At 30.2% G+C, this 19,569-nt stretch overlaps 1 protein-coding gene across 1 annotated transcript in view; it reads left to right on the forward strand.

Moving 5' to 3' along the window:
- Positions 1 to 7,408, forward strand: part of LOC111633882 (DNA ligase 1-like) — an 88,623-nt gene extending 81,215 nt beyond the window's left edge. The window contains exon 15 of the mRNA XM_023378524.1: positions 7,215 to 7,408. Within this exon, the coding sequence (XP_023234292.1) occupies positions 7,215 to 7,408 (194 nt within the window). The remainder of the gene's footprint in view (positions 1 to 7,214) is intronic.
- Positions 7,409 to 19,569: the final 12,161 nt, after the last annotated feature.

Here is a 19,569-nt window from a genome sequence, read left to right on the forward strand (position 1 = left end):
AGCCTGAGGTAGGACGAAGTTGTACCTCTTTTTGATAGGCAACAGTTTGATGAGAACTGCCCACTGGTCAGTAGATGGCTTGTTTATGTTTTTCTATCCCAGAAAGTCTGGATTCTTTTGTCAGGTCGAGTGGAGGAGGTGAGAGGGGTCGTCAGTAAGACGTTGGCGATACTCGAATTATAAACACCAATTAACAACAAAACAAAGATTTATTTAGACAATAACATAACTAACATATATACATTGAGCTTATCTCGAGTGGACACACGGAAGTGGAGGGAAATGTGCCGAGAGAGAGTTTGCATTAATGATTGTCATACCTCTACGAGCAGGGGATCGAATGGTTTGTTGCCTGATTGGACAAATTCTGGTCCCTTGGGTCGTTAAGAACGGATGGAGGCAATGAGGATCAGCACGGGATCTCGGTGATAATGGTCGGAGCAGACGGTAAGGTGATGACGGGTTAGAGGATTGGCGGCTCTGCGGTTCCCTTTCACGGACGGTGATGACAAACTGACCCCTTTTTCTCGTCGTCACCCCTCTTTTATACCTTTCGTCACGTTACTGATTTTCGCCAATCACCGATTTTTTAGGATAAGTTCCTCATGATTCATTTTTCAGGTTCCTGAGAGATAGGAAACAGCTCTGTGGGAAGGAAATGTGTACATCCTTTTTTGTAACATCTCGAAAAATGGATCTTTTCTTTGTTTAATTTTAATAAATATATTTAATTTAAATTAAGCTTATTTATTTAAAGTTATATTATTCAGTCCGATCCTCACATTACTATACAAGAGTGAAATAATCAGCTTTGCTTTCTAGGTTTTCCTAAGCTGCATGAATGCATCTTCATTTCTGTTTCTTCCAACATAATGTTAAGACATTGATATTAACACATTAATGTTTTAAAAGTGTTCTCTGACAACATACAATTTCTTTGATTGCTGATGTCATCCTAAATAATTTTCCTATTGATCTAATTTATCTTTTGCATTTTGTGTTAGAAAAACCTGAAAATTTTCAACTCTATTTCACTGGTTGTTGTTGTAAAATTGATATTGTTTTATATTTCTGCCATCTATTGTTGCATATGAGTTCAAAGCCTGTATCTCAATCAATTTAATTTATTATTGTCGTCTCTTGCATATACAGTATCTAATGAAATTGTTTATAAATTTTACTAATAAAAATTGAATACTTCTTGATTGTCTTAGACTTTAAATGTTAACAACTTCTTACAAGTTAATAATCAGCATTTAAAAGAAGATACTTATAAACACTATTGCTTACAAATTTCCCTTGCTAGGAATTATTGTGTTAAATCTTTTTATATTTGGCAAATAGTGTTTTTTTTTTTTTTTTTTTTTTTTTTTTTTTTTTTTTTTTTTTTTTTTTTTTTTTTTTTTTTTTTTTTTTNTTTTTTTTTTTTGAACTCAATCTTCCCAAAATATCTGCTCCATTAATAACAATTTATTTAAGATAGCATTTTAATTAAACAATAATGCATCGATAAAATACTTTCATATTTGTTGTAATGAACAATATTCAATAAATATATGTATCTACATGATAGATATGATGAACCTGTTGCTCTAAAGATCTAGGTTTGAGTCTAGGTCAGCTCAAAAATTTACAGGATGAATTGACCCAGATGCATTAGTCTTTGTGTCTCATATCCAGTCTCTGCTGAAGGATATGAAAAAAAAAGGCTCTCTTAATACCTGCAGGATAGAAAGAGTTTTAAAAAAATTAACAGAATTTACTGTCCATTTAAGTTCTATAAAATAAATTTTAAAAATTACTTTGATAAAGCTTTTTATGACATACAAAAACAGTAAATAATGATAACTAAATTTGATTCATCATTTAATTACAAGAATTACTGTTTTTATACTGTCCTAAATTTATTTCTATTTAGTTCTCAGTCTTTCTGAGGCCGCAGAATGGCATTCATATATTTTCATTATTACATAGAGCATTAGCATAAATGTATTCAAAAATCAATAAGCAATTCCATGTTTACTATTCTCATGAAACAATGAAGCAATAAACTTTATTGTATCAAATAAAATAGAAATGTGGAAGAATTGTCTACGTATAGTAATATATTGTAATACATTGGAATGTATTTGCAATAAAAACTTTAAAATCTTTTTAACATTTATTGCTAATGAAAAGTTTGTTATTCAAAATTGTTTCGTGTTCCTTTCACTACAAGGAATATGAATCTGAATTTATTCCAGATCCTTGCAGCTAGATCAGTTTGAAATTACTTCCTTTCCTCACTTACATTGATTAAACTGTGTGAATTAAATCAGTTGGAAAAAATGATGGTATTTTGTATTGGTATCCTATATTATCAAATCAGTCACTGCAGAGGACATTTATCAAAAAATATATCATTCATTTAGATATTTAATAGGCAAATCTTCAAATTTTGAGAATTTCCAAGTTTAATTTAAAAACTAAAACAGTTTTTATGGATTATCAGCATTTCGTGGATTCATTAGTTCTAGCAATAGTGAATGAGATTCTTTCTGGTGAGGTTTGAATTTGCTTATGTCACTAACCAATCAACAGTATTCAAGACTTGGTTCACCAATCGAAGTAGATAAAACAAATGAACACTGGTAGCTGGTTGTGGGTGTGCCTTGTCAGCAAGCTGGCCATATGGAGTTTTCAGAAATTTGTTTACATATCTCACATCTAAGTAGGTGCCCAGTTTTCTATAGAAAGTCTTGTTGGGAGCCATCACTCATTTTGCAGATCACATTTAGTATTGCTGGAGTTTAAAGGTGCTTGATTGTGTGTGAGATCACTTTCCCTTCTCCCATCAATCAAGTCCTATTTCAGGATACACAATGAAAATGTTTAAGTAATAGAGCCAAAACATTGAAAATTAATTAATTTATTAGTCAATTTTAAATTCTTTAAACACAGTTTTATTATAGTTCTGCTCGAGAGAAAGAACAATTCCAGTGTACTGCTTTTAAGTGTAAGTGTGTGTGTATGAGATAGGCTCAAAGAATGAAAACGTTCGATTAAGTGAAAAAAACATCAACAACACATAATCTCTTTAAATCATCCGCAATGCAATATTTGTGTTGTGATACTTGTAGAAACAGCCACAACATGTGACTAAATCAAAAAGACCACAAAGTGAAATTCATGTAGTGGTTTTCATGATGTTTGACCACTATGCATTGCGCTGATTAAGAAAAGCCATGACGCATTCTGAATATTAGCTGATGCAACCACGATAGAGGGTGATACAACACACTGATTTGTAACTTTAAAATGTGTGTTCTAGCCTCAACATTTTTATTTACAATTTTTAATGCTGAATAATATTAGTTCTACAAGTTTTCCTATAAATTTAATTTTCATACTTGAAAAAAATTTCAAAGAAATAAAATGTATGGAAAAAAATACACATTTGGTTTTTTTTTTTTTTTTTGCTTAAAAGTGCTAAAGGTCAAACTACATGTACTTGTAGGTGCTTGATGTATTCTACACAATGACATAAAAAAGTCAGCTACTAAAGTTAAAAACCATTGTGCGGTGGATTTATTATGACTAAAAGCCACCACAAATTCTGGATGTTAACTAATAACAAGGTGTTGATAAGAAAATAAAATTTTCTTTTTCATTATGATTTATTTATCTTCAATCATCTTATATAAGTAGGTAACAAAATTATTCACCACATACAGAAATGTAACGTGGTTACTTTTTAACAACATTTAATCATTTGTGAAAATCTTTTGCAGTGCTTGATATGTCAGCATTTTCAAAAAACTAATTTACTAAAAATAATTACTTTGTCAGGAACTTTTATTAATAAATCAGTCTTTTTTATGAAAATTGAGAATGTTGCAGAGTTATTTATTTTTACAAGAACTATTACCGTGACATTTTGAGTTGCATTTTATGTTTTAACTCAGCCTCCTGTTTGTCAGGGATTTGCGCCTGACCACCTACCAATGTTCAATAGTTTAATCCATTCATTTGCTAGTAGGATCTTATATGGGACTGATTCTATTGCTCTGAAGGACCTGGATCGAAACTGGGTGAGCAAATTCCCCAAGAATTTGGTCACCCAGTTTTGATCCAGGTCCTTCAGAGCAATAGAATCACGCTTTCATCACTTCGGCCATCCGGTCATCAATATTTTTCTTTAAAAGATTTCTCATTTAATGTTCAATATTTAGTTATCACACAGTCACTTTATTTGCTGCTGCAGGGGAAAAAAAAAGTCTGATCATGGTGTAGAAATAGCAATTGAAGGAAAGTTAGTAAAATGGAAAAAATACTGTCGATTTACCAAACAGTTTTTTTCAATTTAAAAGAAAAGATGGCACTACATAGTCAAAAGTATGTAATTTGTCATCTTTTTCATCACGAGATAGTCTACAATAAAAATTTCTCTCTTTTAATTTAATACTTACGGATTCACTGAGTCATTGCATCAGCAAACATTCAGGACACGTTATGACTTCTTAATTACCACGACGCGAATTTCGCTTTGTGGTCTTTTTGAGTTAGTCACAACATGTGGATATTTTTTCGCTTAATGAGCGTTTTTGTTCTTTGAGCCTAATATATACATATAGTAACACGTAAAAACAATATTTTGTTCATTATTTTCATCTCAATTTAAGTAAAAAGGATTAATGGTCCATTTGTCTTACATCAACAAGTAATACTTACTTATCAGGATTATAGTGGTGATCTTCCCACCAGTTTAGTTTTTGAAATCAGATTCAAAGAATCAATCATAGTTCAATCAAAATCAGTGTTATGCTGAGAATTGTATGATCCACTTAAAGCAGAGTGATACACAAATCTTAATTTTGTGTAAAGCAATCTTGCTCTTTTATCCTACAGAGACTTTTAGCTGGAGAATGTTGATGAAGTATTTGAAATAGCATCAAAATCATATTGCATGAGCCAAAAGTCATGAGAATTTACCAATATTTTCAGGGAAACATTAATATAATTAAAGTTATTACCACTAGCATTTTAGGTAACTGTCCCACTTTATTAGTTCATGGATACTGTCATATGAAAGTTTTTCAAAACCATTTTTCAATGAAGTTCTTCAGATCATCATCAAATGTGAAGTGCCTTGTTCAAAGGACCAGATGATAATATATGGGTACTCCAGGCATCAGAAACTTGCACATGTATTTCCTTCAATGGATTTCCTTCAGCATGCCAGTCATTAGTACTGTATTTGGGTTGCCTGAAGTTCTTGCTTGATAATGTCTTTGCAATCTTTCCTGAACATTGAATTCTATCTTACAACATTTTGAAATGACAAAAGGCTCTGCCATGTATAGTCATATCTATCTATGGCTGCTCCACAACCTTTCACTCACAAGAAACTGGATCACAGCTTGTTGATCAATTCTGGATGGATTTGGTATTGTGGTAGCTCTCATTTTTCTCCTAGCACTGCAAATTCATATGCCAGAGTAACATGCTATTCAGAAATGTAAATCATATAAATGGACTGATTGTCTCAACCATAAAGGCAATGGCAGATCCAGAAGATACTAAAGAGAGGGGACTAAATCAAAAATTTTAAATATTTGAATAATAAAAGGTACTTATAATTATTAATGTGTATAAAAATTGTATTGTGAATGGTCTAATAAACCATAAATAAAATCATAAATGTTTTTAAAAATGATGTTTTGAAGTTTGAACAAATAAATTTTAAATTTTTTGTGTGTTAGTTGGGAGGATGTAAGCCCCCTGTGGATCTGTCCTTGCATAAGTGGTTGCAACAATATGTGTACAACAATTTGATGCAAACTCTCAGCTTTTGGCTCACTCCAATATTAATTTAAAAAAAAATAATTTATTAATATAATTGTAATGTTTGAAATATTTTCTCATCCTTAACATTAATATTTTATTCTAAATTCTTTCTAGTATCATTTATTTTTTTAAGTGGAAATACATTTCCAAATTTTTAAAAAATTTTACCTAAATTTTTTCTTAATAAATGTCATTAGAACCCATTTTTTTAAGTTTTTAATATATATAACCTTGTAAATCTAAAAACACTTCTAATTAATTAATGAGAACGTTGAAAATAAACCATTTTTAATCATAGGAAAATTTGGAATTCCTAAAAATTATTTTTAGAGATTAAGTAGACACCTTGTTTATATAATGTAAAGCCTGTATTGTGTATTATCTCAGTGTGCCATTCTTATCTTGGGTTATGGGTGGAAATGCTTTGCAGTTGATCAACTGTGATTATATAATTTTTTTTCTATTTTCTATACGTATCTGATGTATATATTTTTTATAATTAGTCACATATTTAAGTAAGTTTTGGAGACTAATTTTTGAAACTTTCTTGCTGAGAGCTATTTCAGAGACTGCTTACATGTGTTTACATTTTATATCTTAATTTTTGATGTAAGATTCTCATCTTTCAATGTAGAGTCATTGCAATTATGTTTGTATTTTTTTTATTAGGAGAATTCCTCACGATATTCCTTCTAAAGAATGAGAAATAAATGAATGTCATTGTGTTCTGAAATATATCTGCATTTCACACATTTATGGTTTGGTGTTTGCAGCCATTTGTCATATTCACAAAGCTAAAGTTTGTTTATTTACTGAGGGATTAAATAAAAATGATGAACAAAAATGAATTATTTTTATTTATATAAATAGTTAAATGATTTCTAGATATTTTATCTTAAATGTATTATTCTGTAATTTCTGTTGTTCACATTACATTGGACTAGTGATACAATATCAAAAAGACCAATGATGATAATGACCCTTGAAAAGAGTTAAAATGCTAGATCATTTGTAGGGTGAAAATGCAGAAGATATATGATTGCTTGTGTTTTTGTCATAAATAAATTTATCATAAGATACGGAGAGAGATTAGATTACAAATGCAGTAGCAAAGTTTCTTTGAATAAAAACATATTTTTATTTTATAATCATATATGTTTCCTTTCTATATCTACAGAAATTTTGCAGAACATAACTCCTGTGAATATGGAGCTTTTACTTTAATTAAATCTATGAGGATAAGCTCAAAAACTCTTAATGTTTATAAGTTTATTTCAATATAATATCATTAATTATTTGAATTATTACCTCCATATTCATAATATGAGAAATTTAGTTTTTACTTTCAAAATAATAGTTATTTAATGATTTATTGTATTTTAATATAGAGAGTAAAGAAATTGAAGAGGAATTGTCAATGGAAACAGAAGAAAAAATATTAGAAATTGAAGAAAAATCCGAGGATACAAGTAAAGTTACTGAAAAGGAAGAAACTGAAACCGAAGCCGCAGAAAAAGAAACCGTTGGAGTCACGACTCGTCGGGGTCGAGCCACCAGAGGACGCAACAAGAGGAAATCTTAATTAACTTCCATATTGTTTCTAGAAAGTTGGTCAATTGAAACATTTTGTGTTAAATGTCGTGATTCAATCAGCATCAAATATTGTATTTCTCAAGTACAATCATATTTTGTACTGTGTGTAACTGTAGTATTTCTTAATGTATATTTTAATGCTCTATATTATCTTTTAATCAATACAGTTTCTCTTAACAAAGATATTGTTAAGCATTATTGTAATTCTCGAATCATAGAATTAAATGTCCTTTATGGTGAAATAATAATAGTAATAATTCTAAGATTTATTATATAGAAAATTACAAATTGATCGTTAAATAATTACATGATAGATTATATTTGTTTTACAATTGATGAAAATTGTAATTGATTTAAAATTATATAACATAATTTTCAAAATTAAAAATAATGTAACTGAAAGAGAATTTTAAGGAAAAAATAAATTGATTTTATTATTCATATAAAATATCATGAAGAATTTATTAATGATCCTTATTAACTTTTATAACCTTTATTATAATGCTTTCTTTTTGCCATTCTCATGCCTATCATTGGTTTGATCAATCCATAATGTGTCAGCGGGATGTTGAGGCTGGGCCTTGTGCATTGGATCACACCATTCATGAAAATTTCTGGGGACCAATCTGAATGCAAGTCTAGAGTGATGCTTCATTGTCTTTCCCTCTAGCCATTGGTTTATACTACTTGTTGTTAGGATTAAGAAAGAAATACAGTGGTACCTCATACTTTGAATGCTAAATTCAATAAAAATTTACTTTGGAGTTTGAACTGCACATGCAGTGAAAAAATGCAATCTGTTGAATGCCCAAGTCATCTCTTGCTCTCATTCTCACATTACGGTTGTATGTTTTCAGTACTTTTTGCTTTAGTTTTGGTGTGTTCGGTTATATATATGCGTATATTTTTTGTGTTGTTTGTCGATTTTTGACAATTTATTCCCGCAATTTTTCTTTCCCAGCTTTTGGCCATCCCATATGTTTTGTAACCTTTAGTTCAAAATTTCTCAAATGGAATTTCTTAAATCAGATTAGATGTGTTTGAAGTTTAGTAGCATATTCTTTATACACAATACAAATTTATTTTACTGTTTGTAAGACATTATATTGTTTCCAAAACTTGTAAAGCATATTCTTAATATGCTTTTTATCCTAAGACATTACACCTTGAGCTTATTCCAACTAAGTGTGAAGTAGAAAGTTTAAAATAAGCTTCTAAGCAAAGAACACAATCTCACATTAGCAATAATGTGTTAAATTCCACAACTCTATAATTTAATCATACATCTGATATAAATAACTACAGCTTTCAAAAATATGCAAAAACTTTCTGTTCAACCCAATATAATATTTACTTATTGGCCATGGCATTCAGAAAGTGTGTGGAAGCAATGCGTAAGAGGAAGATTGTAATATCAACAATTAAGGCGAAAAAGATAGTTATCACAAAGCATGCTGTTTTAAAGATTCCGTACTAAAGAAGTCATTTCGCAAATCTTGCTTGAGAGTTGCCCAAAATGATCTCTGGAGCATTTATAAAAATATGTGCTTCAGATTTCTATGAATTTATCATTACCCTTTATGTAGTAACATAGATTCATTCTTGCTATTGCACATTATGGAAGCCCAGAAAAGAGATTTATCAAATGTACCGTAAACTACAGTGAGCAAAAAGTATTTGCACCCAGGCATTATTTTTCATAAGTAAACTTGCAAAGCAACTACGGCAAAATAATTTTAACCATTGAATTACTTTTACAATTAATATTCACATACATGTTTTATTTTTGACCTTATCCAAGGAAACATCTATAAAAGTAAAATAGCATTTTTCTCAAGCCAAAAAAAAGTATTTGCACATGCACCATCTTGTTTTACAGCAGTTAAACATTACAATATATAATTAATTTCCAGCATATGATAAGCCCACACTATTTAAAAGTCATGTTCTGAAACTGTTGGAGCATGAATTTGGCTTGTTTGATTTGTCATAGTTTTGCTTGTTTTTAATGTTTTATTGAAGAATCAATCTCTGAATAGAAAAATTTTATTAACATGACAATTTAATATCACCAATTTATAAATAAATAATTATATAAATTTTGTAATAAAAAGTAACAAGTTCAGTTTTAGATCCCATTTTCACTGATTTTGAAACATGTTTCTGGTTGAATCATAAATGACATTGATTGTCTTACTTATTTAGTGAATTAAATAACTTGTCTTCAATGTTCATGTATTTAAAGTTTGCATACATTTGTACAGGATTGGTTTTCTAGACTTAAAATAATTTTGTTCTCGACAACTTACAAATACTGTAATGAATAAAAACAATGGGTTTTTTTGCATGTTGATAACGTGACTATAAAATGCCATAGAAATAAATATTATACGTAACTTAAGAACTGAATATATAGCAGATGTATTAATATAGAAAGTCCGTTTGTCTTAAATCACCTCAAACACATCTATGTAATAGCTGTCATTGCATTTTTTTTATATAGTCCATTAAAATATTTTGCTTCTCCACACTCATTCTATGGACATTTACTTACAAGATACTTTTAAAAAGTTATTTCTCCAAGAAAAGCAGTCTGAATTAGATAATATCATTTTTAAAAGAATACAAAATTAAATTACTTACGAATAAACCTGAATATTTTTTAAATATTGAATACTGAGAATGTAAAATTTGATATATTATGATTATAAAATGTTTTGAAGATAGGTATAAAGATAATTTCCCTTTCTTAGATTTGGATAAACAATTAATGAATTTATGAAAAATTTGTTATTTTATGATATTTAATCATCTAAACTTTTCTTTTTCGCTCAAATAAAATATTAATGGTTCAGTTTTTGTTGTTATAAACAGGCCTAGAAAGATTGAATGCCAGCAGAACCATTTGAGCCTGGATTCAGAAAGGCCTTCAAATTATAATAATGTAAAAATTATATGAAAGTGATCAGCAAATATTGCAACATTCCAGCAGCTTACCAAAATCCTGGGATGTCTTGAGAACCAATATGAAAAACACTGTTCTAGATAAAGTTGACAACTCTCAGAGTTGATTTTGGAGTTTTTCATCCCAGAAATAAAATATTTCAGGAGCTTTTGTGTTTATTCTCGGCAATATCAAAATGTTGTCACCTATTCTTTAATCTATTTTAATAAATAACCCAAAAATTGATCATCAAGCTGAGTTAATATGGGAAGAATAGGCTGCAATTTAGGAGTCTGAGAATTTAAAAACTTTTGTCAAATTCCAGGAATATTCTGGGAGTGCTGGCAACTTTAGTCTAGAGATCCTATTATAGACGTTTTGAACAGGTGTGTCACAGCACTTGATAAGCCACTTGTCGAAGCGGTTCAATACTTCAAAAATTATATACCTAAATATATAAAAATATATACCATATGTAAATATATTGATTTCCTATTTTGTATATTAAAAAAAAATACAAATAATCAATGTGGTATCTTTGACACAACATTAAATATTTGAAAAAAAGAAATGTGAAAATAACTTGTCATTAGCCTATTAAGACAACTGCATTATTAAACCAAATATAAATCTACACATTTTAGATAGAACTTTATTTTATAAATTCTTTAATAATTATCAAATTTAATTTTAAATAAATTTACTTAATTGACTGTAAACATTTACAAATCTATTAATTCTATCCCCTAAATAATGATAAACAATTGCATTGATTAATGTTATGCAAGTTAATTCCAGAAAAAAAAAATGCAAAAGAACTCTATTTGTATGCTTTTTTATGAATGAATTTAATTAAGTGACTTTTTATCTTATTTTTAAACCATTTTATTTATTTAAAAAAGCTTTAAAAATTCATGAAAGTTATAAATTGTTACCTTATTTAGTATATTTCTAAATAGAATTTTGAAGTAAGTATATTTTTATTTAATAAAATTACATGTTTGGGATGATTTCTCAGTTTGATTCATTTATCAAAAGTGTTTTTAATATTTATAAGAAAGGAAATAAATATTAGTTAAATATTAAAATGAGTTAAAGTGTTACATTATCATATTCATTCATTATTGATCATGGTTTTATCTTAATTAGTGCTTTATTTCTTATGCATTTTGCATATAATATTTATTCTAAATCTATTTTAATCATTTACACAGTTAAATACTTTTATTATTTTTTTATAATAATAATTGTTTTAAATACTTGTTTATTGACTTTTAGTAAAAAAAAAATGAAACCTTATTCAGTTTCTGTGTGGATAATCCATAGAAAATGGTTAGAACAAAAATAAAACCCTTCTATAACCTGTCTCATGGTATACCTTTCACCTAAGGAGTAGCTTCATGGGCACAGATTCACAATTGTAGTTTAAATGTCTCTACCCAAGTCAAGACCTTTTAGATGTCAAGGAGTCTCCTGCCAGTACTGAGAGCACAAGTAGGCCCCAGTATATTCAAAAAACAATATTAAGAAATTGCATGATGTGTTTTAGAAAATAAAATTTGGCATTTTGGCTTAATACACAAGAAGTACAATAGAAAAATTTATACTAAATATCTTGAAGATGATGTAAAATGTGAAGCGCTCACGGGTGCTAACAAGGCCAATCTGAGTGGGGCTTTATGCAATTTGATCAAAGCTGTATAGATAAACGAACCCCCAAAAATTATTCTCAATAACATTGCCATGCCGTTAAAGTGATGATGGGCCCCTGTAATTGTCCATTTTGCCTTAGGTTAACACGCTACTGATGTAATGCTAGGATCTCAAACCTTGAGTAACGTAATGATTCATTTTTGTTTCTGAACTATAGTATTGCTTTATACAGTACATTACACATGTAATTAATAAAATAATGTAACGTTAGGTATCCAGTGTCTTGTGTTATTTTTAGTACAATTAAGGGGTCGGTCAAGTATATGCATTACGTAATTTTGGAGTGGGTGTGTGTGGCGGTATTACGGAGCATTATTGAGGTTGGGATAGTAGTAAAAAAGTATAAAAAATAGCGTTACATAATTTATGGGCGATCCTGGTGTCTAGACTCTATAGCAATGAAGAGCAATCTTTCCTTGTTGAGGACCGCAAGAAAATATCGTAGGCTTCTGGAGAGCCGCATATATTTTTCCGGTTCTGTTATATATAACAGAGGAAAAGTATGGTAATCGGTCAAAAAATGACCTCCCAGATTTTTACATTTTTGGACTTAGGACACCTTGAAACGTCGAGAAATGCAAAAAATAAAAAAAAATTCGGGTTTTTTCTGCTTGTATGGATGTTAGTGTATGGGGACACGATTTTGTTCACCCTCTTTGAAGCTTGATAACTCCCATGCTTTTTGTCAAAAATTTCTGAAATTTGGCAGGGAGGTTTGTTTATTAGGAGGGGTTGATGCTATTATATTTCGTTGGATAAAGGTCGAGGAGGTGGGAAGATAATAGGGGTCGTGTGTATCTCCAGTAGGGTCGGACTTAATGACGATTTTACTCATTAGCATTTGTAATTTTTTTATAAAACCCATTCCAACTCACAAAATCAAGCTTTCTGCCATTTTATAATAGTTAAAAATATATAAAGTTTTAAAAATTGATAACAGATGACGACACCAAATGTCGCCGGGAAAGTTAAGCAACTCGTTTCTGGATTTTTTTTCCTTACGAAGTTGCATGCTTTAAACCGACGTAGCAAATTAGTAATATATAGTTTATTGTCTTTTCATTGGTCACGTTAAGTTTTGAATATTTTTCATCATGAGTGTCGCTTAATTAGGGTTGCATAATGACACGAGACAGAAAACAGGAAAATGAAATCATGTTACAAAGGCCGGGGTTTGCTCGTGACTGCTCTAGAGTATGTGGTTTCGTTTCTATGACTTTACTGTTTAGCAATATATTTTATAATGAACAAAAGAATTCTCCCAATCCTACGATTCTAGTAACTGTCCACTAAATGCGCAATATATTTTTACAATGGAATAGATTCCTCCTCACTTTCTAATAGACAATATACATTCATTAACAATAAAAAGTTACGCACCAAGAAGGCAGCGTTGGAATCGAATGAAACTTTATTAGTGTAAATGCAGTGACTATGATAATGAGTGATTACGATATTCTAGCAAACGGGCAATTTCCTGTTCAACAATGGTGTATAATTTAAAGAAATGTATAATACTTTGTAGGACCTCTTCTCGCTTGGATATACAGTATACGGCAATAAGATTGGGCATAGAGGTATACAGATAACGTATGGTATTCCATGATAGATTTTTCCACAGATGTTGCTTCTGCTACTACACATGAAGGTGGCCGAAAGCCGGCATTCCATTTGTTCCACAAATGCTCGACGGACAACAAATCTGGAGACAAATTAAGCCAAAGAAGTTTGAAAACGTGACGGAGAAATTCTTAAGAAATTCTAGTTGAGTGCGGCCAAGCATTATGAGCGGCTGAAAATGGTTGTTTGCAGCCCTTCGGTGGAAGGCAGCAAAGAGGTTGCTGGATTTCCGCTGTGCCATCAAGTGGTGCGAGGAATTAATTATCTCTCGCACCACTGCTACAGGGACTGACTATCATACGAGATAGCAATCCAGACCAGTGCAAGTCAGCAGTGGGGGCAGTTGTCATTCAATAAAGGCGGGATTGAAGCGTTCCTCCACATTAACATGGTGGTCGTCCGAGCGGAATTGGGATTCATTGCTAAAGCCGATACTCTGCCATTTCGTAGCACTTCATGCTTCGCTGTCACGGCACCACTGCAAAGGAAGCCGACAATGTTGGGATGCCAATGGCAGAATGCCATATAAATTTGTAGTCACCAGCCAATGTTACGGAAGGGGACATGTTCTGTAGCAAGGTTTCTACCTGTCTGTGGATCAGTGCCGATAGTAGCTTTTCGTGTAATATATATATATATAATATATATTATTGATAATATATATAATATAATATTGATAATTTTTGATACTTCATTTCAGAGTTCACCCCCCTCTAGGTCTGTGCACCCGTTGCACCTATCTAATTACGACACTGCTCTGAATAGTGGAGAAAGACGCTGTTGCAGCTGTTTGTGATCAGAATTTATCTTTCATGGTGACCTATCTAGGACGTACTGTACAGTACATAGCCTGGCTGCCGTGTACGTTCGGCCTGCGCCATGACGTTTGCATTTCTTCAGCACTTCATCACACTCAGATCAGAACATCCCAGAAGGCAGGAAATTTGGCGAAACTACCATAATGCTTTCCTTAGCCCGATGATACTGTTTTCTTCTTCTGTTAGTTGTGCTTAATGTTATTGACTGCATTGTACTGTACATAACATTACTTTGGGCAACTTATCCTATTACTGCATGCTTCATCAAACTAAATGATTATTTTTCATTGAACTAGAACATTGCAGAACTTTAAATTAACTCTCCTAATGGGGCATATGTTGTTCCATTCATGTGTTTTGTATGCATGATGCACTCACAATTTATACTTGTGTGGTTCTATCTCATTGAGGCATCTCTGCCACTCACGTTCTTTATGTATGGAGATATCATTTAGCAGGTCATCTTTCCCATACCGTAACACTAGAGAATCAGTCCCAAGTACTTAAAGCCTCAGAGAGGTGTAACATATTGGAATGCATGTGACAATTTTTATTAATCTTTTACCACGTTTACTACTAATGTACACGGTATGTGCTCTCTTGTAAGCATTTTTATGGATAATTAGTCATTATATGTTTAAATAAATAATAAAAATAAGGGAAAAGTGTGTTGATGTACGGATAGAAAGCATTAAAAATTGATAACTGTAATTCTATACTGTAAAGCGGAAGCACAAATGACATATATTTGCATGTAATTGCCGCTAACTTCTCCTACCCATAATTATAGACTATCAGCAATTGGGCAACTCCCATCCAATTTGAACTCTTTATTCAATTAATGAGCAGTGAATTGCTAGCAGGGGAGCGAATTTTAATAAAAAAAAATAAACTCCAAATTTTACTATAGAAGTTAATTATACAGCATATAACGTTAATTATGATTATACAGGGAAAAGTTTAAATCCTATTTAATCTGTTTATTAATTTTGACCTTCCCCTCGTTTTTTTTTTTTTCTTATTTAAGCTTATTTAAGCCAACTATTATGTGTAGAATATATCCACACAAATCATATGAGTATACAAGGTGGCCCAAAAGTCAGTTAACCGTTGTAAAAATCTAAATTTATATCTTATTTAATAGTTTTAAAAATAACTTTTCTACTAATTACATAAAAATACGGTCGCTCTAAGTCTATTTTAAGATCCACGTTCACAAATACGCGCGAAACACGGAAGACAACGCGCGGTTAACTGACTTTTAGGCCACCCTGCATGTGCACGTAAAATATCTACGCTCGCACTGTACATAAACTATGTAGAAATCTGCGATCAACTGACTTTTGGGCCATCGTATGGGTTTGATCATAAGGTGGCCCAAAAGTCAGTTGATTGCAAAATTATACTTTAGCTTTGTTAGTCACATTATTCATTAATGCTTCTTTATATATTAAAAAAAAAGAAGAAGAAGAATAAATAAAATTAATTTAGAAACATTTACGAATTATTAAAATAGATTTTTTTATTATCAAATTTAATAATTAATTTTATTTATTTGTATTTTAAAATTTATAAACTGGCGGGGAGAAGACGTGTGAAGAGAGAGACATCGAATTTAACTATTAATATATATATATATATATACACATATTTTTTTACAGGATTGCCCAAAAGTCAGTTAACTTCGTGTTTTTTTTGGGGGGAGGTCTACTCTAGCTATTTATGTCTCGCTTAAGTATTTGAATAAGACAGAAATTTAGTTTTTACAATGGTTAACCGATTTTTGAGCCACCCCGTGTCTGTTAATACGCGTAGTAAACTGGCTTAATTTTTATAAAAATGTATAGAATTATTTCATATATTAAAAATATATACAGTATATATATATTAGTAATATGTTAATATATAAATATTTTTATAGCTGTGTAGATAAAAATTCCATTGGTAAATCTTATCTGTTCACATCGACTTGGCATTTTACTTACCTTCTTCCAAAGTTCAAGGTTTGATCTTTCGTTTCTAGTACAAAATAGGATGTTAAAATAATCATTCATTATTCAGGATTATTTAAATACATATTTTTATTATAAATTCGAATTATAAGTCTTTTTTTTCCTCTTGTAAATTTCATAGACCGAATATTTTACTCCACCACATCGCACGGTTCTAGCTTCGTTGACGATTTTAAAAATTTATACAGAAAAATTCCGACCTAAATTTTAGATATTTTAAGCTTATTCGCTATTTTTTTTTTCAAATTAACTCAATTTAAAATAATAATAAACGAACTTAATCTTAAAAAACATTCATAATTCGTTCACTTTAACCTATTAACTCTGTGAGTTCGTAGCTGTATCTTTACTTATCCGAGTAGTTTGCATGGCTAAAATAAGGATATAGAATTATAAAAATTATTAAATTATCTAAAAAAAATATATATATATAATAAAGTAAACACAAAAAATTCCTCTAGCCATACCTTAAAATCGATAAATTGATAGATTTATATATATATAAAAGACCGTGCATTTTGTACAATAACTAATCTCCCTCATCTTTCTAAATTGAAGTCTATATACTCGCCTTGTTGAATTTTCCCTAAGAGAATCATCTGATCAATAATGCACTAAATATAATCGTCTAGGAAGGTCAGTAGTTACTGTTGTTACGTTGGAAGCAATGACGAAAAATATGATTCAGTATCTTTCAAAATGATCTCTTTTCAACTACAGAATAGGGGTGTACAATTACGTAACCTTAGGACAATATACACATAGTGTGTGTGTGTGTATATATATATATATATATATATAAAATTCTGAATTTAAAATCGATTATTTCTTTTATACTTGTTACAAAAATCCTAAACGTATTAACTAGCTATCACGGTTCCTATGATGGATGGAAGAGATTATATTGATCTTACAGTAAACGAATTAATGATTATATTGTAATTTATACAATTAATTAAGTCTTGATAATGTTTAAGTATAGTTAAAGTATCTAGAAAACGAATAAATCTATAATTTATACGAAAAATTGTCATGCAAACTCAACTCGATATCATCTTCTAGCTAGCTGGATAGTAAGAAGTAGACCTATAATGTATTCTTATATACATATATATATATATATATATTTTCTGTGGGGAGAANGTCCAAATTACTTTTTTTAACTGAGCATAAAATTCCACTTGGTTGAACTAACCTGAATTCCATCATAAGGTTTTCGTAGCATCTTACCATTATATTCAAACAACACTGCGACATATAAATTATCATCATCCCAACTGAAACGTATCACCATCATCATCGTCATCGTCACTATCGTCATCATCATCATCATCATCACCACTTTTGTTTTAATTTTAAAAAAATTCTTTAAAAATTTCCCTATTATTTCCTAAAACAGCAAGAATGTTTCCATTATTTCCCGAGAAATGGGGATAATACTGTCTTCCAGTTGCAACTGACATTAATCTATTATTTGTTATGGAAGAGAGAGTGTTGAGGGTATCAAGTTGTAACTGAAAGATAGATATAAATTTACAATTATCAAAAGTATGCCAGAATTCCCTTAAAATTTCCCTATATTTCTTTATAAAAGCGTCTTGTCTTCAAACTGTAGTATGTGTAACTTAAGCTTACTTTATAGTTTTTTTAGAGTAAAAAACAAATAGCACATTTTTACTATGAATTTTGAAAAAAAAAATCGTTATTATTTCCCCAAAACACAGAAATTTTCCCATTATTTCTCGAAAAAAATAGGGAAAAATTCTGTCTTTCACTTACAACTTATATTAATCTGTTGTGTATTTTGAAAGAGAATTCCGAAATTTCAAGTTGTAACTGGAAGACAAATTCAAATTAACTGTGAATTATTAAAAATAAACCAGAATTTCGTCGAAATTTCTATAAAATCTACTAAAAATTTCCCTATATTTCTTTTCAAGAAAAAATTTCACATCTTTAAGCTGTAACGAATTACAACTTAAGACACTTTCTGGATTAAAAAAAAAAGTCCTCCATTTATCTCCCTAAATTTTGAAAAATTCCCTGAAATTTCCCTCGCGACATCAAAACAAGTAAAAATTACCTTAAAATGACCGAAATTTCCCTAAAAATAGACGAAATTTCCCCATTATTCTTTGAGAAGAAGGGAAAAATTTCCCGATCTTCCAGTTGCAACCGACGAGAAGAAACCCACTTCTCACCTCCCCACTAAAAAATAACCCCAAATATTCCCTAAATTTACTTAAAAATCCTAAATCCTCTGAAAATTGTAGAAAATGTCCCTTTCTTTTCCCTAAATAAAATCAATTTTTTCCTAGTAAATGCTGAAACTGATTAAACTGCAATTTTTATTTAAGGGGAAAAAAGTAGTTTTTTTCTCCCAAATTTGTCAAAAAGTTTCCTACTTTACCTAAACTAAAATTTCTATTTAAAAAAAAAATTGCAATTTTTTCCCCTAAATCGCATGAAATTTACCAGAAATTTCTCTCTTTTTTCCCTAAATTGCATGAAATATGCGGAAAAATTTAGGTTTTTTTTTCTGTAAATAAAATCGGTTTGTTTTTCGTCGTAATTATAAGACAAATTAATTAAGCTTAAACTGAAATGTGTATTTTAGGGAAAAATCGTAATTACGATTTAAGGAAAATAATTACAGAATTTTCCCTAAATCGTATCAGATTTATTAGAAATTTCCTTTTTAATCCCCAAATGAAATCCGGTTTTTTTCCGCCTAATTTCAAAACCTATTAAAATTTAATCTGGAATTTATAACTTTAAAAATCGTATAAAATTTGATAATACAAGTCACGAATATTTATTAAAACTGTTTAAAAAATTTCCCTATTATTTCCTAAAACAGCAAGAATGTTTCCATTATTTCCCGAGAAATGGGGATAATACTGTCTTCCAGTTGCAACTGACATTAATCTATTATTTGTTATGGAAGAGAGAGTGTTGAGGGTATCAAGTTGTAACTGAAAGATAGATATAAATTTACAATTATCAAAAGTATGCCAGAATTCCCTTAAAATTTCCCTATATT

The sequence above is a fragment of the Centruroides sculpturatus genome, unplaced genomic scaffold, assembly GCF_000671375.1.
Source record: "Centruroides sculpturatus isolate CEXI.00-Female unplaced genomic scaffold, Cexi_2.0 scaffold800, whole genome shotgun sequence".
In the NCBI taxonomy this organism is placed as follows: Eukaryota; Metazoa; Arthropoda; class Arachnida; order Scorpiones; family Buthidae; genus Centruroides; species Centruroides sculpturatus.